General features: G+C 35.7%; 2 protein-coding genes across 3 annotated transcripts in view; one reads left to right on the forward strand and one right to left on the reverse strand.

Annotated features, from left to right (window-relative positions):
• Positions 1-27,040, forward strand: part of LOC117792076 (glutamine-dependent NAD(+) synthetase) — a 146,228-nt gene that overhangs the window by 91,242 nt on the left and 27,946 nt on the right. The window lies entirely within an intron of this gene.
• On the reverse strand, positions 59-8,721 carry LOC117792089 (pyrimidine-specific ribonucleoside hydrolase RihA). The gene is made up of 3 exons (XM_034632056.1): positions 8,233-8,721; positions 569-1,015; positions 59-511 (listed from the first exon to the last, which is right to left on the reverse strand). Exons 1-3 carry the CDS (start codon positions 8,440-8,442, stop codon positions 131-133), a joined length of 1,038 nt encoding a protein of 345 aa, XP_034487947.1. The 5' UTR covers positions 8,443-8,721; the 3' UTR covers positions 59-130.

The following is a 27,040-nucleotide window of genomic DNA, read 5'->3' on the forward strand; positions in this document are numbered from 1 at the left end:
TCACTCTTCAAGCAAGCAGGTGAAGGAGACCCCTAGTAATTATTTAAATAACCAATCATTTATATATGCAATGCCCTTATTGTCGTAGTTTATTGGGTATTGTTTGTGAAATGAATATACAGATGTTCATTTACTTAGAGACAAATAAGAAACGTGCATCTCGTAAGCCAGCAATCCACTCAATAATATGCTTGAAAGACACATCATCGACTTTTTCAATAACACGAACATTTTCTGGAAATCTTTCTACCTCCCTTAAGTGATCAAGTACCATTTGTCCACGGGTGTATGTGCCTGTTAAATCGACTGTTGCATGCCAAGTGCTGTTTTTCTGGACAAATTGCTTATCAAAAAGCCATGATGCCACTAATAACGCATCGCATGGATTCCAACAATCAAACCCATGTTGTTGCACGGGCAGCCACTGTGCACTTTCTACCTTGGTTAGAATATTTATGGCAAGTTGATTAAGAAATCCAGTACGACTACCAAATTCATCCAGTCGCCAACTCTAAAAAAAATAAATGAATGTGAGTCGGAATCTAGTGACAGAAAATTAGTTATTTACAAGTGATATGTTGAAATAGTCTTTAGTGCACGGCTCCCATGGCAGTATGGTAATTGGACAGCGTGTTTTTAGTAGTACGGAATGAGCCGCCTCGGGATCCGAATGAAAGTTGAACTCTGCACAGCGTGATGAATTTCCGACACCCTTATAGTTTCCCCCCATAATGTAAATATCCTTGATGTCACGTCCAAAGTGTTCTCCATACATAGAGTAGCCTAGTGCCAAATTGGTAAGGGGACCTATCGCAATAATTGTTATTTGTTGGGGTCGTTTTTGGCACAGCTCACGAATTGCGACGACAGCGTGCTTGGACTGCACAAAGCTGGACACATGCTCAAAACTTTTTTCTTCCAGGCAATCGCCGAATCCATCACATCCATGAAAATACTTCTTGTCAGCGACATTATTGCCAATTAATGGTTCCACTGCGCCTAGATAAATGGGAATCTATGCGGGAAAAATAAAATTAATGTGATAATAGGCCTGTTTCGAGTAGACCAGAAATTTTCGCCGGCGGAAAGTTGAAAAATGTTGTTCGCGAGGTGTCAACTCCATACAAAAAAACGGTGTGGAAGTTAGATAAAGGGCTTGTCGGTTTACAACACTGTTAGTGAAACAGCTGACTTTCACTAGGCTGCCTGTAAGAAGAATGAAATTTTCAATCTTCTTACACCATATGACAAAAATAGCCGCCATTCATTTGAAAACAAGCCAAATATTTTTGGAATTATTCAACTAGGATAAAATAGCTACAATAAAGGATACCACTGAAACCATCTGTGAACTCTATTTATTTAAATTTTATTTATTGTTATTTAAAAAATAGAGAAATCTAGAAAATATATAAATATATTGAGTTACTTAACATTGAATATCCTACATTTTCCATTACCCATGCCTCCTCAATGTGTTCTAATCAGCAGTACGTTTTTTTAATTTAAACAATGCACGCAACAGAGTTACCATTCCACTTTTGTTTATTTTTATGTGTTGCATTGGCAACACTGGCTTCCTGTATCTGGTCTGCCCGAAACAGGCCCAATAGGTCTATATTCAGGTGGGTTCCAGAAATCTCTAGAGATTTTGGAGAGAAATGTTTTTGAAAACAACCGTTCCAATTTTTGGTGTTCCTAAAATTTTAGTGATTTAATATTTTCGAACATTATTTTTTATGCATTTTAATTCAATTTAAAGATATTTTATTTCAATTTAATAAATATTTAATCATGTCAAATCTCTTAAGAATTTTTTTGAAAGCAATGGAGAAAATGGAGTATTTAGTATGGAGAAATCAATGGTTTTTTGTTTTCAGGAACACCAAGAATTCGTTTTGAGTTGCTTAAGTAGCATTATAGAATATCCATTAAAGTTGATCTAATATAATTTTTATTATACATTCTTATTTTTCTTATGTAGAGTTTTTCCGTTTTGTGCTCATACATTTGTCAACATCACTCGAGAATGGGATACCTGCAATGTAATTATAAACAGTTTTCCAATAGGGACATATCAATTTCGTATCTGTATATGAACGCAGCCAAAAACTTTTTTAATGAACTGTTAATGTCAAAATTACTACCGAAATTCTGAGTCGGTGGTCGCAACTTTAAGAGCGCTATCGTGGCAGACTATTTGTTTCCAAAATTGGATGAACTTGAACTGTAAAAAGTCTCGTGGTGAACATATGACCGAAATCGAATTTCATTCATAAAATGTAATGCATTGCAGCACACCCACAATATATTGGAACTCAAAATCTTCAATATTTCTGTGTTTTATTATAAGATAAAGTTGTTATGTCCCTAATGCACACTGAGCCAAATCGCGAAATATTTGGCATAAAGTCGAAAATTTCATGGAAATAATACAAAATATTAGTTTAACAGAAGCAAAGTAAAAACTTTATCTATGAATAATTGATAATTATTTTCGATATAACTGCGACCGTGCAATTTTTATCAGGCTACAAAGTCAGGTGTTAAGTCAGCTTTTCGCATTGGTTAAATTGGCGGGAAATTTTTGTTGACTTTGCTCGCTTGGCATTTGCACGCTTTTGGAGCAAAACTTATTGTAAATAATGGATATTGAAGGTCAGAGTTTGTAGAATGGAAAAACCAAAAAATATTTTTTTATAAATTTTCTATTTGTCATTTATGTGTATTGTTTTATTTTATCCAAAAATCACGAAAGCTCAACAAAAGTGCGCGTCTTCTGTGGAGTTAAAATTAACTTTCTGCGGTTTTCTGCGACTTGCAAATTATGTTAAAATAAAGTAGATAGTGTCTATTATTTAATATTTGTAATGCTTTTTGCGGACTTTTCGGTACTTTCAATTTGCATGTAAGCTTGAGTTCTCAAATGCAACGCTGCTGAACGGTTGATCGACAATATCCGAATGTAAATGTAGTTTAGACTACCTAAAAATTAGTCATAATTCACTTAATACTTATATTTTCATATTTTTGAGTTTTTTACACTATCAAAAATTATTATAAATCTCTGCCATTTTCGTTTTTATATGAAGATTATGTACCCGCAATGTGGTCTTTTATGGGCGGTCAGAGAAGGAGTGGTCAAATGACCTCAAAATGTTGTTTACATATTTTGCTTATTATTTATTAAGTATGCCAAGTTTCAACTCGATGTCTGCATTTTTCGACTTTATGCCAAAGATAACGCGATTTGGCCAGTGTGTAATGGAAACCGCTTTACGTAGTTTTGAATATAATCTGATAGTTGTACCACGGTTTTTTGACTTAACAATTCTAGAAAAACACGAAAAAATGTGACACATATGGTTTGAACTTGTATTTGTATTGCTGCATTTAGTATGCGTCGTTTAAAATATATTTAAAATCTATGAAGAAACGACGTTAAAACATTTTATAGCTAGGGATGTTTTTTACAGTTTTGATAACATACAGGTGGAGTGATTTTGATCTTTAAGGGCTTGTTACACTGTAAGCGAAAGAATCGCGGAATGAAAACTCCACGTAAAAATAAAAGTATAAAACTTTATCGCTGTTTTTTTATATAAAGTTTCTCATTCAGCGGTCGTTTCGCTCCAGTGTAACTAGGCCTGCAGTATAACAAATCGTTGTGTTTTTTGAGATATCTTAACCAATTTTATAGATTATCAAAACTTTGTTTTCTTATACATTCTAAGCATATTTGGGTAAAATCAGATTACTATATCATATAGCTGCCATTGCACAGTGAGCCAAACGTCGGATCTAGCAACACGATAGTCAGAATTTTTAAATTCCGGTGATTTTTTTGTACTATTTAATTTAAAATTCTTTTGAGAACTTGGAAAGATTTTCACGAAAGCTTTTAAATGCAACTCTGTTCTGCTGTGAGAATTTAAAGTAAAATTTTTTTTTTTTTCCACGTGATTAACATAAGTTTACCGACGCACTATGGCGTATTTCAGGAAAGTAAAAGTAAAAGTTAGGGTAATTTTCGAAACATTTCTGAACTAGAGAAAATATGCGTTTTGAGTGCAACTTTTGATCAGTATATCTTTAAATCGAGGGGAGGTTTAGTATAAAATTTTTTTTATTTATTAAACTGATTTATATTTAAAAGTAAATAGATAATATAAAAAAAAGGATATTAAAAATATATATTTTTATTTTTGCTATGAATCTATAATTTTGGGCACTTTTTCAACTAAAGGTTGATTTTCAAAACCGAGTCCAGTCGAGTCCACCAAATTCGACATTTGTTTTTGATTCTGTGAATATTCAAGAAGGGACTAAAAAAAAACATTGCAACAATTGTGCCCGACTGGAGATTTTTGACTTTTAGTAACACAACCCACGGTATTTTTTCATGTTAGGCCTTAGAGATAGCCTATGCTCAGGAGCAAATAATTTCGAACGTTCAAATGCTTTACTATAGCAGGATTGGCTGAAGTTGATAGGAAAAGGTCCTAGCTATTGAACTGGGCGAGATATCGGTCTGAAATTGGAGATTCAATTAAGAACACTTCAGAGAAAATGCCGACCACAAAATAGAAGTAAGCGTGTCATGAGAAAGAGCGCAAATTAAAGGTAAAAGAGACATTCTTTTTAACTTAAATTTTTTTAGCACCTTTATAATATTCTAAAAATAAAACCAAAAAAAAAAAAAAAAGTTATGTTGTATTAAATTTTTTTAAAATTTGTTATCGCTTTTTAAATGTCGAAAAACATGAAATTTTTTCGTTTGAACGTTAATTTACGCACTTTCCTATGCCGCGCCTTCTTTCATTTTTTGGTCCAAATTTTCTTTGAACTGTTAAGAATATATATTTTAAATTTTAGACCGATATCTCACTGGGTTTTAAAGTTAAAAATTTTTGCCACCTAATTTCCTGAAATACGCCATAGTGCGGCGTTTGAAAATCGCTTCTAAAAAATTAAATATTAGCTTTTTGATTAAACTGAATTTTGTTCGTCACAAAATTTGATATCAGAAATTTTGGGGCTGGAAATTGCTTTCGTCACTAGACTTTTACCTTGTGTAGAGGTTTTTTTTGTGGGATATGAGAAGTTTTTGCAGTTGCTTCTGCTTTTGACATTGTAACTTTATCATTAATGCAGGCAAATAGTAAAATATATAAATTAAGTTGTTGAATGTATTTCATATTTAAAAAAAAATTATTTTAATTATAAAGAAAACTATGGGGCTTCGCCCCCTGCTCGCTTCGCTCACGTTGCTACACCCGAGCATACTCTACTGTCGGAGACCCCGTACTTACTATGAAAAATAAAAGTTTTTCATACTAAGACTTGGATCTCGCTCGATCGGTCCTATGACAGCTATATGATATAGTGGTTCGATTAGAACCAACTTTGGTCAGGATCTATAAGTCTAATTTAAATGCATATTCTATTACTTTGGTTACGATATCTCGTAAAACAAAAAAGTTTTTCATACTAAGATTTATTATTGGACCGATCGGTCCTATGACAGATTTATGATATAGTGGTCCGATTTGAACAAACTTTGGTTAGGATATATAAAACCAAGTTAAATGCATATTGTATCAGTTTGGTTGAGAGTTCTCATAAAACCAAAAAGTTTTTCGTACTAAAACGTGATTTTCGACCGATAGAAAAATTTAAATTTTAAAGTCATTAGCGCGAACTGCCGTCCGCAGTGATTGTGCACCGATTTGAACCAATTTCGGAAAGGATGCATAAGACCAACTTATATGCATATTTTATAAGTTAAGTTAAGATATCTTAATAAACAAAAAAGTTTTTCATAATAAAACTTGATTTGGTGAATATATAAAGGACAACATAGAATACACAATTTGCATCAAAAAGCATTAAAACCAACTTTACTTTTTCACACAGTGTACAAGACGCTGCTGAAGTCATAAATCATAGCAAAATGAACACTTTTATGACCGTACGCGTCGCAGCCGAAACTCGAGCATTTGCTGTGTGTTTGCTGTTTAGTTTTATTGGGGGGTCATAAATGATTTGCGCGCAGCGTCAAAAGTTGTTGTTGTAGTCGGAGCACTGGGAGCAGCGAGAGCAAGGGCTTGCCCACCGCTGTTTTAGAAAATAAAAAGTTTTTCATACCAAAGGTGGATATTCGACCGTTCGATCTTACAGCAACTATATTGAATAGTGATCCGTTTTGAACATAATTTGGTAGAGATATATAACTTATTACCAGATATACAACCTGTGCGATTGGTTGATATATCTCAGAAAATAACACAACTTTTCATATTAAAAATGGATTTTCGACCGATCGTTTCTATGGCAGCTATATAATATAGTAGACCGATTTGAGCCAAATATGGTCAAAATGTGTAAAATAACAAGAAATTGATATTGTGTGAGATTGGTTCAGATATTTCAAAAATTACAAAAAAATTTCATACCCAAGGTCATGCCGCTCCACAAGGAAGTCATCAAAGTCGACAAAAACATGCCTAGACACAAAATATTATTATATCGCCGTCTCTCCATAGATTTTAATGAATGATATCTTTAATGACGTGTAATTAATGCAGCTATGCAAATAAAATAAATTAAAATGTAATAATTTTGTTTTGACTTTTTCTCGAATTTTAAAGTGAAAAAAGCTAAAAAAAAAAGCTAAGAAATAATCATAATTTTCTTAATTAAATATCTATTAAAAAAGTGGGTTTGATTCTTATAATAGCCAAAAAGTTCAAATTTGTTGCCTAGTGTTATCAAGCAATTCGTCATATTAAAATCGCAACAAAATGTTAACAAACACCATGTGTGGCCAAATTATGTTATTGAAATGCACTGTCTCACATACTATCGAAATGAAATCAAAGCGAATTCAGCCTCAGACCTGATTTGGTGAAATCACTTAGGGTTACAACACTTTCCGTATATTTTTTTAAATTTTTCTGGCAACCCTACACATTTTTTATGGAGCAGCTGTGAACAGCTGATCGCCGAAATCAAATCTGTAACAAAACCAAATCCGAATCTGTTTCAGAAATCTCACCAATATTTTGATCTGCCTCAGAGCAGATTTTGTGAAAACTTTTAGTGTGACCACATTTTCGGTATTTTTTAATTTGGCTGGTCACACTTCACATTTTGTATAGAGCAGCTGTGAGCAGCTGGTCGGCGAAACCAAATCTGTAACGAACCCATATCTAAATCTGTTTCAGAAATACCCCCAAAGTCAGATGTTGACTTTTGTCACTAAAGCCTACTTTACACTCGGAGCGAACTGAAATCGTTACGTTTGCCCTTTTTTCCTCGTTGAAAATAAGCTGTTATGTTATGTTTTGTTATCGATATACGTATTTAAGCGACCCTGCTTTGTTTTTATGCCCTGTTAAGCCTAATTAGCTGTTCATAAACAAAACAAAATGACAAAAACTAATTTAACCAAATAAAATGCAGGAAAGCGTTAAATTAATTATGTTTGTTATTTGTATTTATGTAATTTCATAGTTATGAATGCTTATTGCATATATTCAATTTTATTTAATTAATATTATCATTGAAGAAAGTATTGTTTTATTTTTTTTAAATCTATTCATATCTGCTGCGTTCTTCCTTTTTTTTTTTTGGCATTTATCGTTTGTTTTTGATTTTGCGGTCGTTTCGCTCTAAGTGTAGCCAGGCCTTAAGCATATAACCTATGGAGAAGTCATCCCATACAACTGAAAGTGTCTCAGCCATGATGAAATAAGTATATGGTGGTCTCGTCGGCAAAATTATTCCCTTAGCTTCGGTATTTCATAGCACGCATGTTTTGTGTTTCGCTTGCTGTGCCAGCAACGATCTCTGCCAGCCAACTGAATCGAAACCAAAAATAATTTCAGACAACACGTCCACCGAAAAACTTCCCAGTGGACGCCTTGTCATGCTGTTAGCTGAGACCCTTTCAGTTGTATGGGATGACTTCTCAATAGGTTATTTGCTTAGTGCTTTTATCCAGTGATATTTTCTTTGTGATAGTTCATCGTTCAAGCCCTAGTGAACGAAATGACAGATTTAGTTCACGACTCGAAAATGAACGATTGAACTTATTCAGTGAATTGAACTAAAAATACCACCTCTAGCTTATACATATGAATGTATGTATATAAAAAATAATTTATGACAACATGGTAGAGTTGTGCCCATAAAAGTGATTATACTCTTATGTATTAATTATTTACTTACGTCCTCTCTCGAGCAAGCTTTAAGTATACGTCTCATATTACGGGCCGCGTTCTCACAAGTTGTATTTCCACATCCGGTAGTGGTCACTGCCAACAGCTGAAGGTATCCGCTCTGTTCCGCGTGGAGAAGCATGAGTAGGGCCCAAGCGTCATCGCTCCCGCCATCGCAGTCCAGTATAGCAAATTTTTGACTCTGGTTGACGTCGCACATTATAGTCGTTGTGACAGGCACGAAGTGTTTGTCTTTATATGTAGTACGCTACTGAATGACTAAAAACAACGTCTCGTTAGCTGATTACACTTATCAATACTACTCTTTTCATCAAAGTTTTCTACACAGTCGCCACTTTACACTAATAAAATAAATTTTTTGATTATACCCTGGAGAAGATCAAGAGCATATGCAAGGGGAGCATGTCGGGGCTTTTGATCCCTTACACTCGGCTAAAAATTTAGTCATATTTGTTCGATCTTCGTCGTTGTTAGGCGTGTTTTTTGCCTTGCGATCTAAATTTCATTAAATAATTATCGAATAATTTAGTCTTATTGTGTTGATGTAAATTAGTTTTAAGATATTTATAATAATGATTACTGCAAGCATCTTAACATTGGGTGCGTTCACTAGGAAACATGCTCCCTGATCAAGTATCACAAAAATTTAATACTTGTGATAATTCCTGGTGCACACTATTACCATGTGTTTACAGTGCCTTACGTTGCTTTAATTGAAAGTAAGTAACCTTAAACCGCCTTTATAAACACTATTTTAATGCGCTTTAACGTTAACAGTGATTTGGCGAGCTTTAAATTTACGTAACACTTATCGCTTTAAAAAAGAACTACAAAACCAACTGTTTCTCATATACAACTACTAAGTGCCATTGAAAATGCAACAATATGCTAAATATTTACTTAATACACAATAATGACATATGTAAGTACATTTTTCTTCCGACGGTGAAAAAAAATAATATCGTTAACAACAGTTGATAACCAGCTTATCAATAATAAAATTTATGAGCAGAGCAGGCAGCATACATTGTGTATAATTGAAACAGCTACTGCTGCAGCTGTACATTGACAACAAAGAAAACTTTCGATAAATATTTCATGTACATATTTCGATAAAAACAGCTGACGAGAGCGTGCTCAGGTACATGGTATACTTATTTAAGGTGACGTCTTAGTTGACACCGAAGTATTTAGTCCAAGTAAACGCTCAAAACGAGAACGGCAACAAAGAGTACCGCTCACCAAAAAATGTACTGAAATGTATAATTATTTTTGTCTTGTTCTTAAAGTCGATCCCAAAGGTATAGTATTACCACAAAAAAAACCTCTACACGAGGTAAAATTCTAGTGACGAAAGCAATTTCTAGCCCCAAAATTTCTGATATCCAATTCTGTGACTAACAAAATTCAGTTTAATCAAAAATTTTTAATTAAAAATATAAATTAATAAAAAAACTATTTTGAAAACTGAATTAATGCATATGCTATCAATTTTGTTAAAATATCTCACTAAACAAATAAGTTTTTCATACTAAAACTTAATTGTGACCCGATCGGTCCTTTGACAGCTTTATGATATAGAAGTCCGATTTGAACTAACTTTGGTCAGGATATATAAAACCAAGTTCAATGCATATTGTATCAGTTTGGTTCAGATATCTCATAAAACCAAAAAGTTTTCGTACTAAAACGTGATTTTCGACCGATAGAAAAATGTATTTATTCACTTAACAGGTAATATCTTCCAAACCCTCAACAAAAACTTATTTTTCAAATACCAAAAAATGCGAAATTGTACGTATTACAGCATTCTAACAGAAATCGTTATAGCCGTTTTATCAAAAATCGCCAAAATGTAAGCTAAAAAACTTTATTTCACCTGTAAAATGTTACCTGAGTACCTTAGAAAAAAAGGTACTCTTAAAAGCTCTCAAACACACATTTCCAATGATATATAGAACATATCTGTAGCTTCTATGGTATGGAAACTGTTGAGGTTTCAATTTTACCGGGACTTAGCGTTTTCCCGCTAAGCTAGCGGTTTTTTCAAAAAGTCGTAGAACAAACATTTCTAAATTTTCGAAAAGGAATAAATCCCCATCGATACGTTTAAGCTTCTTTAGCGCTTTGATGCAAAGAGACAAACAAACTGATTTTTCATTTCATTTTGAGAAGTTCACTAAAATTTTCAAATTTATTTATCTTTTGAACCAGTTATCGGATTTGGGTCATCGAGGTATCAATCGACGCGTATTTTTGATAAAAATTTTTAAAAAATACAAAATTTTACCAAAAAGACCCAATGGCTCTATAAGCTGCGATCATATAAATTTTTTCCCTCCCACTTACACACCCCGTATCTGATGACCCAGGTGAATTAGAAAAAGTTTTAGTATGTTTTTTAGTAAGTTAGGACTAAACCTTTCGATCGGTATATAACTCGATCTGATCGCACAGTCGTAGCAAATTTTCCAACTTAGCTGTATATATAGTTAGTCGCCTTCCGCACCCTTCGTGCTGCTTGTGTCACTAACGCGAACTGCCGTCCGCAGTGATATTTGATCAGTGGAAAAATAAAAATATTTTTGTGACTAATCGCTTGTAAAATAAGTACAAAAATATTCAATTATTTTGACCGTAAAAAAATGTAAGTTGTGTGACAACCCTGCGATCATGTCAGCTGCTTAGTCTCATATTCGATTGTTTGTGAATGCGAGTTGGTTTGTTTACATATGTAAAGTGCTTAAGTAAGGAAAGAAAATTTAAAAGATGCAAGTTTGCTGGCCATTGATTTCTTGCGGAGGGAACAGTTGGCAAAGGAAAGGATCGAGCGCAGGTATTTTCGGATCCACTGTTGATTATGTACAAACACAGAAAAATTATAGCTATTCTTATTTTGAACAGATTTCGATATACAGTGGCTCACAGCTTATTTCGTGCAAGGGTACTTAAGAATCGGGTAGCAGCTAAACTGTTAGAGGTATCAAAATAATTTAAAAGCAGTTATTTTTAACAGTCTTTCTATATTAGTTTGGATATATCACTTTTAATATATTTCTAAAAAATAATTGGGTGCATCGACGGAACACACGTGAGACTAATGAGGCCGCCAGATGCCGATCATCAGTATTTAAACCGGAAGGGATATTTGAGTATTAATGCAATGGTCGCATTTACCAGAAAACATGCTCCATGATCAAGTATCACACAAATTTTATGCTACTGCTACTTCCTTGTGAACGCTTTAATACATTTATCTGCCACCACCTGATAATCGAATTATCGATGATAAAAGTTATGAACAGCACAGATAGGAAATTAAATTAAAACTATCTAATAAATTAAAATAAATTAACTGTTATTGAAAAACTGCTGCTGCTGTTGCACATTGATAACAAAGAAAACTTTCGATAAACATTTCATGTATTTTGATAAGAAAATCTGACGGGAGCAGAAAATTAGCACAAAGTAACAGCCTTTTTATTTTTTTTAAATAGCTTGGAGCGGAACGCAGATATCAAGTAAAGAATTTAGAGTACACCGACTGCGCACAGCGGTATCAGATGATAATACATCTGAACGCAAAGGTAAATAGATGCATGTATTAAGAGTTGGATGGTATGGGTCTTCGGCATAACCAATGGGTCAATCCTACATACAATGGTATTGGAAGTATGCAATACAAATAGCAGGTCGAGTGTACTGTTAATAGACGTTTAGATGAGTATCATACACTGTCTCATCAGCAGGGGGCGGAATGTAAGAACATGTTAAATAAATAGGAAATTTATTGAAACTTACTTTTACACAAATGAATTCAATGTCCTAATCAAAAGTGGCTGGAATCGGTTCCGAAGCGAGATTTTAGTCAACAGATACCAGTACTCCACCTCCAATTCGAGTAATACGATCACATCTATATGTAGTATATTTAGAAGAAACAATAGAAAAATCTGATGTAGCAGGTTTGAGCCAGGTCTCAGTAAAACAGATGATGTCAAAGTCAAAGGAATGACTGTTTAGAAATAAGCTAGACAGCTTACTATTAAGGCCTCGTACATTTTGGTAAGCTAAAGAGATAGAGTAAATTAGTTTTTTGGGACTACGTTTGAAGATATAACCTGATATCGGGTTCCGATCTCTTTTTCGATTTGCATTTCCTTTGTACTCAGCCACAAAGATATGTTCAGGCCAAAAGTGTGTTTGAAAAATTAGCAAAAACACTTTTTAAGCACGATATTTTAAATAATGAAATTAAATTTATCCACTGAAATATCAGCATCTTGTATTTTGTTTTGGCCATAAGCCTTAACATCATACGAAGACTGATCTTTAGAAAGCCTAGAGATAAAAACATGTCTCTTAGGATTCGGAGGGAGAATGCCTTGGAGAGGCCTTGAAAGGCGAGGCGGTTCGGTTGTCAGTGGATTGGCTGCCGTACCGGCTGGCGTGACATTAAGATTTAAACTATTGGATACAGATGTTGATTGTGAGGCAGATATTTCACATACATGTGGGTTATAATGGGTCCTAGCATGTTGAGGTAATAAATTGGTTGATTGAGAAATGGAATTTGTATTTGATTGCTGCAGATCCAGGTTTTTGTCCTGTGCATAGTCCTCCAGCTGCTGTTGCATGAAACTGCACATCTGTAGGATGGCCTCTACGCCTGTCTTCGCCGTGGCATTCAGGCTACGAAAATCGTTGGAGATCTGCTTCTTTGTCAGATTCTCCTCAGCAACAAGCGCTGATAATCCGAATGCATTTCTCTTGCTGCTACCACTCGTACCAGCACTCGCCGGCAATTTGGGTGGCGTCTCCAATGGCTCCTCCACATCGAGTGCCCTTTTCTCCAATTTTAGCTTTTTAACTGGGCTCTCTGAACTAAACTTTTGTTAAAATTTTTGTTTTCCTCAGCATAGTAGCATGTGTAACATTACCGTCTTCTTGGGAATACAATGGCAAAGCTCTCGGACGAAAGTCCAAATGCCTGGGCTCCTTCCACTCCATCCACAGCCTGTTTCAGCAATGTCCACATGCCTCCCCATTAAACTTAAAAAAATTGCGACCTGCTGCGGTGTACGATGTTTTGCCCTAAGCACCTAGCGTAAAATAATATTAAACAAGTGGGAAAGGCTATAGTTGAGATCCTTTTTGGCGGCTTTTCCCACTTTGTGTAAACAAACCAGCTCTTCTTCGTACTAAGGACATTCACACATACCACAAAAACTGCAAAAGTTGCCACTTAATGAAAAATATAAGTGCTGCATTAACTTTTTTAATCTACACGAAACTCCACTGCTTAGAGCTGCAATTTTGTAACAGAACTTAACCTTTCATTTTTTTATGTTCATCTATATATATATTTCTCTTTTTCCAAATGACTGAGCATTGCACAGGCCCATCGGCTCCAGATACAAGATTGAAATTTTACCACAACACAGATATGAGAAATTCATCGGCGTTTGAAACGGCGTTGTGTAAAATTCGACCTGCAAGTGCGTCAAAATTGTGGCCAAAGTTCGCGTTTATTTTGATTTACATATAGCCGCGTTTGGTCAGAAAGCCTACCTAGGTGGCGCAAAGGATGGTGTATAGACTTAAGCTTAAGAGGTCATTGCTTGAATCCCAGGGCAGTCAAGTCTTAATTTTTATTTTTTAATTAACCTTTATTAACAAGTTTCCTCTGGATCAAACCCCTGTAAAGGCAAGATTTTATTTTTTAATTTAATTTAATTAAATTTAAAAAAAAAACCTTTTTGTTTTGTAAGTTATCCCAACCAAACTCACAGAATATGTATTTTTTTTTTACCATATTTTACACCCTGACAAAATTTGGTTAAAACCGGTTGACTATATCATATAGCTCTCATAAGTACAATCAAGCTCAAATAAACCTTTAGTATGAAAAACTTTTTTGTTTCTTAAGACATATGAACCAAACTCAGAGAATGTGTATTTGAGACTACCTGTTACACCCTGACCAAATTTGGTCAACATCGGGTAACTATATCAAATTGCTGACATTGGAACAATTGGATCAATATTAACTTTTAGTATGAAAATTACTTTCGTTTGTTGAGCACAGAACATGTATGTTTTACTAAATGTTACACCCTGCTCAAATTTGGTCTAAATTGGATGACTATATAACATAGCTGCCCTATGAAAAACTTTTATGTTCTTTGCCTTCCTTTTGAAAAATAACGTAATTAAGTGGAGTTATTTTACTTAAATTTATTTTATATAAAATTTTTTTTAAATTTAATGATTTATTATATTTGTAATGTATTTATAATGTATTTAGTGTTTTTTTTTTTTTTTTTTTTGGGTATATATATATTTTTGCATATATTGTATAATTCATTTATTTTCTTTATTTTTTTTTTATTTTATTTTGTGTCTGTTATGAACTCAAAATTTTTAACCTATCTTTATGAACTGTTTGTTTTTTACTCTTACTTCCGGAAATAACTATATTATCATTATCTTCTATTTTTTCAACTCTATAGGGCCCTGTGTATCTAAAATCTAGCTTATGGCCTACTTAATTTTTTAGTAAAACTATCTCCTATTGATAGAGTTATGTTCCTAGTTTTTAAATCATATAATTCTTTATTTTTCTGTTTATTTAATTCGAGCATATTTCTTGCTCTTTTGTATGCTACTTCTAATATATACAGACTTTCTTTAGCGTAGTCTTCTATGTTATATATAGGTTCTATATTACTTATGCTGTTAAAATACTTTGGTAGATTGTTAGTCTTACCAAATACTAACTCATATGGACAATAATTATGCGCCATAGAGGGGGTTGTATTAAAGCAATAAACAAAATATTGAAGCCATACGTCCCAATCAGTTTTATTTACTTATATATAGGATCGTATATATTCGTTAAATGTTCTGTGGCTTCTTTCTATTGTTCCAACAGTTTGATAATGATGTGCAGTTGATGTTATATCCTTTATTTTTAAATATTTGCACAACTCATTTATAATTAAATTTTTATATTCCGTTCCCATGTCCGAAATGAACGTCTTCATTGGACCGTATTTGAGAATAAATGATTCAAATATTGCTGTTGCAACAGTTGCTGCGCTTCTATTTGCGACAGGTATAGCAACTAGATATTTAGTCAACTCACATATGAGCGTGACTGAATATTCATTGCCTTTTTCTGACTTGGGTAGTGGACCAATTGTATCCACTATCACTCGGGGTTTCAGTAATTGTTAAAGGGGTCTTAATATTTGTTGTTGTTTTTGCTTTTTGACATTTCTGACATTTCTGGATGTTCTCTGTTATATCACGAGTCATACCTTTCCAGTAATAATGTCTTTTGACATTGGCCAAGGTTTTTGCAATGCCTTTGTGACCTCCTTGTACTGGATCATCATGTAGTGTAGACAATATAGCTTCTTTCTCTTTAACATTTGTTAATGTGGTCACCGGGTTGAGTAGCGCTACTCTCAATGTGTTCAATATTTTATTGCCCATAATTTTGAAATTATCTATTGAAACTTTTTAAAGATATATTCCCACGGTGCAATTTTCAATTGGCTGATTTTTAATATACCGGCTTCTTTTTCGAGCCTTGGAAATAGTTGTCCTAAGTCAATATTTCCATTATTAGTATATAAATCTCCAATATCAATTCTTGCTATAATTTTCTTACTATGTTTTAAAAACTATAGCATATCTTTTATATGCAAGGTCACTACTTTACGTACTTCATCATTATTAATGACTTCGTATACGTTGGGCTATTCGTATACGTTGGGCTATACGTATACGTTGGGCTATACGTATACGTTGGGCTATACGAAGTCATTAATAATGATGAAGTACGTAAAGTAGTGACCTTGCATAAAAAAGATATGCTATGTTTCTTTAAACATGGTAAAAAAAATTATAGCAAGCAAGCTGTTTCTGTAGATTGCCTTGGCATCTCTACTTTATTGTTTTCTGCGCAGAATTTTTGTCTGCTTTTATACCTGGTAGTGACTATCAGGACTTTATTGTGTATATTTTTTAGTTCAGATATTGTTATCCGTGACAATGCATCGGCTACAAAATTATCTTTGCCACTGAGGTACTCTACCGTAAAATTATACTCCTCTAATTCAAGTCTCATACGCGTTAATTTAGAACTAGGGTTTGTCATTGAAAACAAAAATGTTAATGGCCTATGGTCTGCTTTTACTATAAAATGAGTTTCGTAGATATAGGGTCTTAATTTGGTGATTGCCCAATAAATAGCTGTTAACTCTTGTTTCGTCGTACTTTTGTTACTTTCTCCTTTGGTAAATGCTCTCGATGCGTAAGCTACTGGAAGTTGAGTTCCATTGTGGGCTTGTGTTAGCACTGCACCACAGGCTTGCTTGCATCTGTGATTATACAAAATTCTTTTGTAAAATCTGGGTATTGTAACAGAGTAGGCTTTATTGAGCTTTAAAATATTCAAATGCATTTTGACATTCATCAGTCCATTCAAATGGAACATTCTTTTTATTTAATCTTGTTATATGCCTAGAATAATCGGAGAAATTTTTGATGAATCGTCTGTAGTAATTACAAAATGCTATAAAACGTCTAGCGCTATCAGAGTCATGTGGAACTGGATAATTTAATATGACATCAAACTTTTTGTCATTTGGCAAGATTCCCTTATCTGTGCATTTGTGTCCCAAAAATGTGACTTCATGCATGAAAAATTAACATTTTTCAGGATGTAGCTTCAAGTTGTTTTTCCTACACATGTCAAAAACACTTATTAAATTGTTAAGCATATGTTTTTCGGAACAACTCATTACTATTAAGTCATCCATATAAAGGAATGCTTGTGATGTTTCAAGTCCAGAGAATGCAATAGTCATCATTCTTTGGAATGAATTTGGAGCTATTTTCAAACCAAATAAGAGCCGTTGCTCGTTGAAAAGGATGTTATATCTCAAGAGTTTTCGGCTAGCTCAATCTGATGGAATCATGACATTAAGTCAAGGAAAGAGAAATACTTTGCTCTTCCTAATTGATCTAAGATATCATCGATCCTAGGAAGTGGAAATTTATCGGATAGTAGTTTTTTTATTAATTTGGCGATAGTCAATTACTAATCGCCATTTTTTCTTTTCGTTATCTATGGATTTCTTTGGTACTAGTAACAGTGGACTGTTGTATTCTGAGGCTGAAGGTTCAACAATTCTATCTTTAATTAATTTCTCGACTTGAGCTTGAATTTCGTCCTTTTGACTATGAGGATTTCTATAATTTTTTATATATACATTTTCATCATCTTTTAATCTTAGTTTCTGCTTATAAAAATTATTGGTTGTTATTGATTCGGTATCAAGTCCGAATATGTCTGTGTATTTACAACAAAGTTCTTTTAATTGTTTATTAAATAGTTTTGGAAAATTTTTAGATAACTTTGACATAACATCGTTCGTTCTAGTTTCATTATTTATTTCGGATATATTATAATTTGCTAATGGTTCATAATTCAATTTATTTATACTAATCATTTGATCGGTACTAGTTGTATTAAGTAAACGGACGAATGCATTTGCAGTTGATACGACTGTGTTTGCTGCATATATACCAGGTTGAATTTCCTGGTTCGGAATTAAAATGCTATCTTTATTTGAAGTTAACTTAATTTTTCGGACAACTTCGGATCTGGCTGGTAACACTATTGTATTGTTACCAGAGCTGTAATTTATGGGATATAGGATAGTTTAGATTGTCTGGTCCTTTTATGAGCAGATTTTTTGAAGGTGTGAAATCTAGTTGACAATTATATTTTTTAATAAAATCTATTCCTAAAATTCCATCACACGGTATAGAAAAAGTTGATTCGACAATATGGAAGCTGTGTGGAATTATATATTTAGTTGTTTGTATTTCTAAGGATGTCAGTCCTTTAGATTGAATTAATCCTTGATTGATTCCCTGAATATTTATTTTGTTGTTCGTGTTTATATCATTAAAAGCGTCTGAATTGTCTTTTAACAGAGATATGTCTGCACCAGTATCTATCAAAAATATATATTTCTTCCCTGTAGCTACGTTTGTGAATGTTACGAATATATTTACACTAAGATTAATCGAATGAACCTTTTTACTGTCTATTGCTGTGCACCTAAGGGCTGTTGTGAGTTTCCCGCAGCATTCTGGGCAGTTCTCACATTATTGTTTTTGCCACTATTATTGTTGTGGCCTCTGTTTGAATTACCGCGGCCTCCAGAGTTTCCTCTATATTTGCCTCTATTTCTATTGTTGCCATAATTATTATTATTATTATTATATCTATTACTATTATTTTGGTAATTTCCACGGTAGTTTCCGCGGTTATACCCCCGGTTAGGTTTATATCTTTGTTGCTGCGCAGCATATAGGACTATATTTGGGTGTCCTACTGCGTCTGTGCAACTATCGACGAACACAGTTGTGATCTCATTAATTGTGTTGAAATTTCGTGATTTCATTACTGACCAAACTTCGTCAATTGTGCTGTTTGCTATGATTGATTTTACAGCAACTTGTAGGCTCAGTTCTTCGGCATATTCTTGCGAAACACCGTTAATCATATGTGCCGATTGCAAAGCCCTTGTCAGCTGTTCAACTTCTTGAATATATTGACTTGCTGTCTTTTGCTTTTGCTGCAGATTGAACAATTTAGCGGATAATGCTTTAGCTGATTCGCCTTTTATACCGCTTTCTTGTTTGTCTATTGTGGACACTATTGTTTGTTCAGTATTGATTAAGTTTCGAGCATGGCCTTTGAGTTTAGTTTTTATTAGACTGACTGCTGTAGCTTCATGTGTTCCTTTTAGTGAATCCACTAAACTAAGAGCATCAATGAAACTTTGTAGATTCTCAGACTTTCCACTAAACTCAGGTATGAGTGAAGAGGCTAGCTTAAGAAATTCTACTTGTGACATGGCCATATTTAGAGTTTTTACTTCAGTAATAGACTGTGACTCAGACTCAGATAGTTCGGCTAGTGTGCTTACCGCTGGTATCGTAAGATCGCCTAGGTCTTCTTCTTTTATATTTGTATCTGAACCGCTTGCGATTTCAGATTCGCTTACTGTCTCTAAATCTGTGTTTGTTTCATTCTCGACTAATACTGGAGTAGTCAAAATCGAAGGTATAGTTATGTCTAGCGAATATTTTGATTTAATGCTATTTAAGTTAGTTTTTAATCTATGCAAAAATCTTGATACATTCGACCAATGTTGAGTATTTAACTTTTCTTTTTTGTCGTGTATCTTGGAACGAGCTTGGTTAAAACATGCAACTAGTATTGTTGCGTGTCTACTTATAGTCTCGTTTGAAATAGTCCTATTTTGTGGAAGACACTTGTATGATTTATCAAAATTTTCTCTTATTTTAATTAATGCGGCATTAATATTAAGCCATTCCATTTTAAAATAAATTATTAAAATGTGCAAAAACATATATAAATTTTCAATCAAATAATTATTTATTATTATTCATGTATTCTTTTTGGACTTTTTCTTTTATTTTTAGAAAATTTTTGTTACTGTTTACCATAAATTTGTTTTAAATTTTGTCTAGGTCATTTGCCTGGCTTTGATATCGTTTTTTAATGCATCTATTGTGTAGCTTATACAATTTATATAATAGATGTCCTATGATTATTATGAAAATAATAGCAATAGGTATTTTTATTAACTTAAGGTCGGTGTTATCGACTTCGACTTTGTTTATTACATTTGCTGTCGAATCTACCGATTTTACATCTACTAAGCCCATTTTGTACATAATTTTCAAATATTTCTTCAGATTTACTTATTTTGTTTGTTTCTATTGACATATATAATTTAATACAAATTTTTTTTTTTACTTTTATACTGCTGTATATAAATTAACCAGACTCGTTTATATTTCAATCGTAGCTATTTATTTTTAAGACAATTATATTATAACATTACAGAGTTATGTTAGGTTATTTGTTGGGTTTATTAACAACACCCGTTAGGGCAGTTGAAGACTTAACTGTTGAGTTAATTGACAACACCCGTGAGAGCCGTTGCAGATCCAAATTAAAAAACTAACTTAACTCTAAGCTAAAGCTATCCCGCGAAGCTTCAATGTATCGGCCGCAATCCCGGCAGAGCCCAGTGTCAGCGCCTCGTGTCGTCCATCGCTGATCACTTGCAATGCAAGGGTATCGGATGTCAGCCCCAGAGACCGCTGACTTCAAAACTCCGCTGCAACGATTCTGTTCCTAGCCCAATGCAGCGTCAGCATCTAGCGACCGTTGTTTGTTGGACACTCAGTGCGCGCGTGCGACGTCAATGGATATCGCCGGCCGTTCAACTCCAGGAATCTGCTGACTGTCGCATACTCCGCGTCCGGTCTAGCGCCGTTGTCGGCTGCAACTTTGTCGCCGCTGACCGAAGCTCTCTGCTCGTGTTAACTCCTCCCACGGATAAGTGAGGGCCGTCCTCGGTACTCCTTACGGCGGCCTCTGTGTCCAATGCTTCACTTGACGTAGGGCAACAGCTTAGGCGGCGTTGAGTTAACCAAATGATTCCACAGAAGGCGAGAATAACGAATGCCGTGGCGCAACTGCTCAGGATGTGTTTTGATAGCAGCTCCTGCTTCAGGTTACCGATGTGTTGGAGGTTTTTGATGCTTAGCTGGTGAAGGAACGGTAAGCTAAGCCTCTCTCGGTGCGCTGTCACGTTGACTTGAGACATCGCCGAAACGACTGGGCTCTTCTTCAGGACGCCGAGGTGATTGTTGATTTGGCTCCCGTTCAGGTAGATATAGTCCGGGAACGTGACTAGGTAAGTTCCGGAGATTTGTTGTGTTGTTCCATCGGACGACACGACGTTCATGGTTGCGTCGTTTATGATTGCCATCCCCTCGTCAACCAGCGTGACAGGTTCCAAACGTCCAGTGTGTGTGTTGCATGTGGCTGTGGCTCCGGACACCAGCTGCTGGGCGCATGTTTCCGTCTTGATCCTCTTGCAGAAAGTGGTGCTCACTGCGTCTCGGATCTCCCACGGCGAAGGTGTGTGTGCCGCAATCAGCGACCGTGTTACCATCTTCAAAAATCTTAAACTACCTTATTAAATTGTACTGGGTAGATATTTAATTTTTTGCAAACTTGCTGAGGGATTGGAAGCTTAATTAAAAAATGTAATATATCGTTATTTTGAAAAGCCTTAATACTAGATACTTCTAAAACATTTGCTACGCTAATATTTGTGAGATGTTCACTTAGCAGGTCTTTAATGTCGATGTTGTTAAGGATAGTTGGGCTGATTAGGTCAATTTTGGCTAATGTAAGGGTCAAGAGTAAATTTTCTAAGTCTGAGATAATTATCCTATTCTCCGCCAGGATTGTTTCAACTACCTTTAATGCAGTACCTAGTAGGTTTATGCTGCGAGCCTGTCTATGGTGAACCCTCAGTGTAGCTATAAGAGGCTATAAGAGTGTTAATTCGTCCGAGGTCGGCGTCAAGTACTTTAGTCAGGTGGTCCATGGTGAAGGCGTTCAGTGCGGTTGGAGTCTTGTCTGCGTAGTCTTGGTAAGAAAAATGTTAGTAGTATGTCCCAGGTATCCAAATTTGTCCCAGATTGTCACGTCCCCTTCTTCTATAGGTATGTGGCGTGCGTGCGAGTAGTCGTTTAATTTGGTCACGGCAGCCACGAAAGCTGTGGCTGTTATCAGTAGTACTGTCCGAAGTCCTAACCTATATGTTAAAATAGAAACGATGAAAAAAAAGGTATGAGCTAATTTGTAAAGCGTAAAACTACAAAAAGGTAAAGAAATGTCCTTGCCGGTTTTTAACGAATGTTGTCCTCACGGACCACCCTCTCCTAATGAGGGCCGTCGTCCCGAGGTCCGCTTCTATCGTTTCCTCAGAGCATAAAGGCGTGAGCTTGTTGCCTAGGCGTTTGTTTTGTTTTACCCAGACCTTATCGCCTTTCTGATAAGACTTGTATTCCCTGTCTTTATTTACTTGCTCCAGAGTTTTTTCCTGAGCCTTAAGTGAAAGAGCGGAGTGAATAATTTCAATGGGGCTTTTATTCGTTACTAAGTGAATTGTCCGATTGTACTTTATGGTAGCCATAAGTAGGAGCTCTACCGTATTCTCGAGTTGCTTATCAATTTTGATGCAACGAGCTATTTCTGTCAGGGTGCTGTGGAATCTTTGAACCTGACCGTTAGACGTACTATGAAGCGGAGGTGCATTTGCAATGTGGATATCGAAATTGTTAAATAGAATGGATTTAACTGTCTCCGAGTTCAGAGATTTCTCATTGTCGCATAGATTGTTTTTATTTTCGGGTACATGTAAGCCAACTGTAATATTGGGGCTTTTATGTCCACTATTGCCCGAGACTCTATTGGCTGTACTATGGCGAATTTTGAAAATTTGTCGATACAGGTGAGAAAGAATTTCTTGTCTGTTGAAAATACGTCGTATTTCCCCAGCATATAATGGGATAGGGGTCTGTCCGAGTGCTTGTTTTGTTGGATGGCGATTGTACTTGGCCATCGAGCAGGTTTTACAATTCAGTGCTACTTCTGTAGCTAGCCGATTCATTTTCAGAAAAAAATAGTCCCTCAGAACTTGCTTTATGTTTTCCTGGGCTGCACGATGAGCACGATTATGTTCTGCCGTCAAATTCTCCCTCTGCTCTGAAGGGTCGACAATGTCGATAGCAAGGAATTTGCAATGTTTGAACGTTGTTGAGGGAAATGCCTCGACCAACCTATGTTGGATGATCGCCAGAATTGGTAGCTCGCAGTGTATTGCGTTTACTACGTCGGCTTTTATCACGTCAAGTAGGGTTTGAAATAATGTATCGCGGTCAGAAAATTGTATGATGTGCCTGGTTTTTTCTTTAAATAGAATGAAGTGCTTTACGCACAGGGTCTCTGTTTCTTCCAAAATGATTTGGTTTCAAAAACAGTCAACCGGCTTATCTATTGTTTCTATTGTGTTTGTGAGTGATTCTTCACTGTGGCAAGTCGCCATGTCTGTATTGAGAGTTTCGTCCAACGCGTTTATGTGTTGACGCGATAGGGCGTCAGCAACGAAATTTTCTGTGCCAGGCTTGTAAATAATTTTAGCGCCGTGTTCATCGATAATGGCTTTCCAGCGCTTTATCTTAGCATTGGGATTTTTGTCAGACACCGCGAAGGTAAGTGGCTGGTGATCAGTGAAAATGTTTAGATTTCTGACTCCATAGAGGTAGTTTCTGAGTTTTTTCAAAGACCACACAATGGCCAAGAGTTCTCTCTCGTTCGTTGCAAAATTGATTTCGCTGTTGCGTAAAGTGCGAGAAATCATTGTAATGGGGCGGCCATTTTGGGATAGTACAGCCCCTAAGCCATAACTAGAAGCGTCAGTTGTTAAGTCAAATGGTTTCTTAAAGTCCGGGTATGTCAGCAGAACTTCTTCTGAAGCCAGAATATTTTTTAGCTTGGAAAAGGTTTGCAGTTGTTTTTCGCTGAGTTTAATTTCCACCTTTCTCGAGTGGTTTTAACTTATTTTACCGTTTTCGCCTTTCAATGCGTCCGTGAGGGGCTTGGCGATTTTTGCGTAATCTTTTATAAAACAGTGGTATTAGCTCGAGAGGCCTAAGAATGACCTAAGGTCGAAAAGAGTTTGTGGGATTGGAAAGTTTGAAATTGCTTGCATTTTATCCGGCGAAGTCTTTATCCCGCTTTTTTTTTGAAAAACTTGGATTTCTCCTGTGATACTCTCATGCCCGCTTCTTGAAGACTTTTGAGAACCCAATCAATGTCCTTAATGTGGTCTTCCTTTGTTTCAGAGAAGATTATCACATCGTCTACGTAAACGTAGCAAGTCTTACTTATTTTTTCCCTAAGGACGTCGTCGATGGCTCTCTGAAAAATACTTGGGGCATTTTTGAGCCCAAAGGGTAATCTACAGAACTCTTATTTTCCGTTGTTAACAGAAAATGCTGTTTTTTCCCTGTCTCTTTCAGCAAGTTCAATCTGATGAAAGCCCGACTTCAGGTCCAGTGTTGTAAAATACTGAGCCTTACCCATGTTTGACAAAATCGTCGAGATTGTGGTAATCGGGTATTTGTCATCGATTGTATTCTGATTCAGTTTCCTGAAATCAATTACCAATCTTTTCTTTCGGAAACCTTGTTCGTCAATTCCTTATTTATCAACATTGTTTAACTTCTGCATTGACAAAATCAGCGACTCCCATTGGGTGAAGGTATAATTTAGAATATACCGGTTCTCCATCAGTTCGTATTGTTGGAATAGTGTTGATATTATACGCAGAGCCTCGTTGGGGTCTGCGAAAGCTTTTATTCTCTGCTGAATCATTTTATCGAAAGGTTCTTTGACAGCGATTGGGACATCACTGTCGTCAATTTGAATAAAGTTAACGTCTGGCGAGTATGTGAATAGAATGGGTTCTGAACTGTAGTCTGTTTTAATTATGTTCAATGTGAAGTCAATTTTTGCATTTACTTTTTATAAAAGATCGAGGCCTATTATGCCGTCGAAATCCTTAAGAGTGTTTATGATAAAAAAATATGTCTTTATTTCGAAAAGGTGAATGAGGCATTTCTTTTTAACCTAAGTGCTGCCGTGAATTGATTTTACTTTAAAAGGGGTTTCCACGGGCACTATGTGTTTTAACTCTGGAAGTGGCTTGATGTAGTTTTTCGAAGCCCCTGTATCCACGAGTAATTTGATCGTGCGCCCTGCTACTGTTATCGTGATGAACGGTAACAGGAACTGACTTCTAAAAAATTGCAGCTGTCTATATCCGAGAGGTCATCATTCATGACCTCTACCGCGTCTTGGGCAGCCGATTCGTATTCTTGGTTGTTTGTTGGCTCTTGTGAAGTATAATTTATCTTCTGGCCTCTTTTGGAGTTACCTCCGAAGGTGTTGTTACTATTTTGTTAAAATTTTTTGCGCTGCCTGAAACGTGAGGACGAATCGACGTCCATAGGTTCTGGGGCAGACAAAGTCTGTGAACCTGAGGCCTGAGCAAAGCGTTGTTTGCCGCTAGATGAACTTGCGTTCACCTGGTCTTGGTTCTGAGTTTTCGCGAATTGAGAACTCTTTTGCTGGGTTTGGAAACTGTTTTGCTGGGCGCTGTTGCGCCAAGACGAATTTCTCTGACTTGGGGGCTTTTGTACTCTTTCTTCAGAGTGCTTGGCAAAAGTTGCCGCAAAAATGTCCCGTTCGTTACTAGCTTCTGCTTCTCGAGCGAGAGCTAATGCTGATGGCAGATCCCGTGGCAAGGCATCCTTTCTGAATTTTTTGTTCAAGATGGTGGCGGAAACCGTATCTAGTGTCATGAGTGTTTTGTTCGTCAACAGTGTGAGCTTCTGTTGGATGTTTTTATAATACTGAGTGAGGGGAAGTTCTCCCTGCCTCAAGAAATTAAGCTCCTGTGTCAGCACCTGTATAGGAGTCTTGTCAGCATAAGTATCGTCAAGCCGATCTATTATAGCCCTGAAGTTCAATACCGTATTGTGTGACGCGAGCATCGCGTCAGCGTCCCCCTTTATTTTGTTCCTAATAATTAGGACCGCCTCAAAGAGTCTGCTGCTTCCAACGTACGGCTCGAACAGCTCATACGCTGCCTGTGCAGCCTGTCGCCAGGAGACGTAATTTGCTTGGCTGCCGTCGAATTCTGGCACCGTTTTTACTGCGTCCAGGGGCTCGTCACATTTGACGTCCCGATCAATAAATGCTCTCTGGTATTCTGGTTGCACGCCAGCTACCGTTCTTTCTGCCCTTTCATTTCTTAAGGCATCTATTTGTGCTCGAAATTTTAACTTTTGCTGTTCTAGGGCCTCTTTGATAGCGGCCTCCATGTTGGAAATCATTTCAGGAGTGACTGCCATACTGTGACTTTTTGGTGGTGGTGATAAACGAGAACTTAGCAAAGCTATTCTTTCCCTGTAACTGTCCGACCGTATCCGTACTCATTTTATTCGTTTAAAATTTCCCTATAACTTTCAGTAAAATCCTCGTCGCTGCTCATGGGAAAGTGTTAATTATTGGTCATCAATACCTAGCAGAGGTTTGGAAAAAAAACACAGCTGAACAATATTTCACTATTTGTAAATTATTTCTGTTTGTCCCGTTCAGACCAACTGAAGCCCGAACAACACGACTTAGGGTTTAAAGGGATTGTATTTTTTATTAAATCGTTTATTTAACAGCTCTTAGTGAACATCTCACTTACATGATTGTGTCGAATTTTTGACTTGCTAATTCCTGATGGCACGGTCGCTGTTGCTTTAGTTTCGGTGCGACAATGTACTTTCTTCTGGGTTTTTTTTATTAAAATAAAAATTTCACTGCAGGTTTCTAATAAGTTTTTCTTAATCTTGTTGCAGGCAGTTTTTGTTAGTCGGCACAATTTTATGTCAAGTTTCACATTTTTTGCGGATAATGCAAACAGTTATTTTGTTATTTTTTTCTCACAAACAAAAAAAAATATATTAAGTTTTTTTTTTTAAATTAAAAAACATAAAAAATTTCGATTTAGCTTTTCCTTTATTATTCACAGTCTTAATTTTTTGCGGGTATTTTCTTGTCACGCACAACTTGTCACCAATAAAATTCTTTTAAATTGTTTCTTTTCTTTTTTTTTTATTGTTACACCACGCAACGCGTTATAGGTTTGCGTTTGTGTTTTTATTTATTTTTTTTTTTACAAAAATTTTGTGTCGTCTCGCAAGTACTTTTTGTGTCGCGATTGTGTGTCACTAAAGACTTTTGTAAGTTAAGTGTTTTG

The sequence above is a fragment of the Drosophila innubila genome, chromosome X (genome assembly GCF_004354385.1).
Source record: "Drosophila innubila isolate TH190305 chromosome X, UK_Dinn_1.0, whole genome shotgun sequence".
Lineage (NCBI taxonomy): Eukaryota > Metazoa > Arthropoda > Insecta > Diptera > Drosophilidae > Drosophila > Drosophila innubila.

What these genes read in the sequence shown, in the direction of transcription:
- LOC117792089 (XM_034632056.1), bottom strand. Translation starts at nt 8,442, where the DNA reads ATGTGCGACGTCAACCAGAGTCAAAAATTTGCTATACTGGACTGCGAT. An exon ending in AAGCTTGCTCGAGAGAGGAC is followed by an intron (nt 1,016 to 8,232) that starts GTAAGTAAATAA and finishes TTTCCCGCATAG; the next exon opens with ATTCCCATTTATCTAGGCGC. An exon ending in ACTATTTCAACATATCACTT is followed by an intron (nt 512 to 568) that starts GTAAATAACTAA and finishes TATTTTTTTTAG; the next exon opens with AGTTGGCGACTGGATGAATT.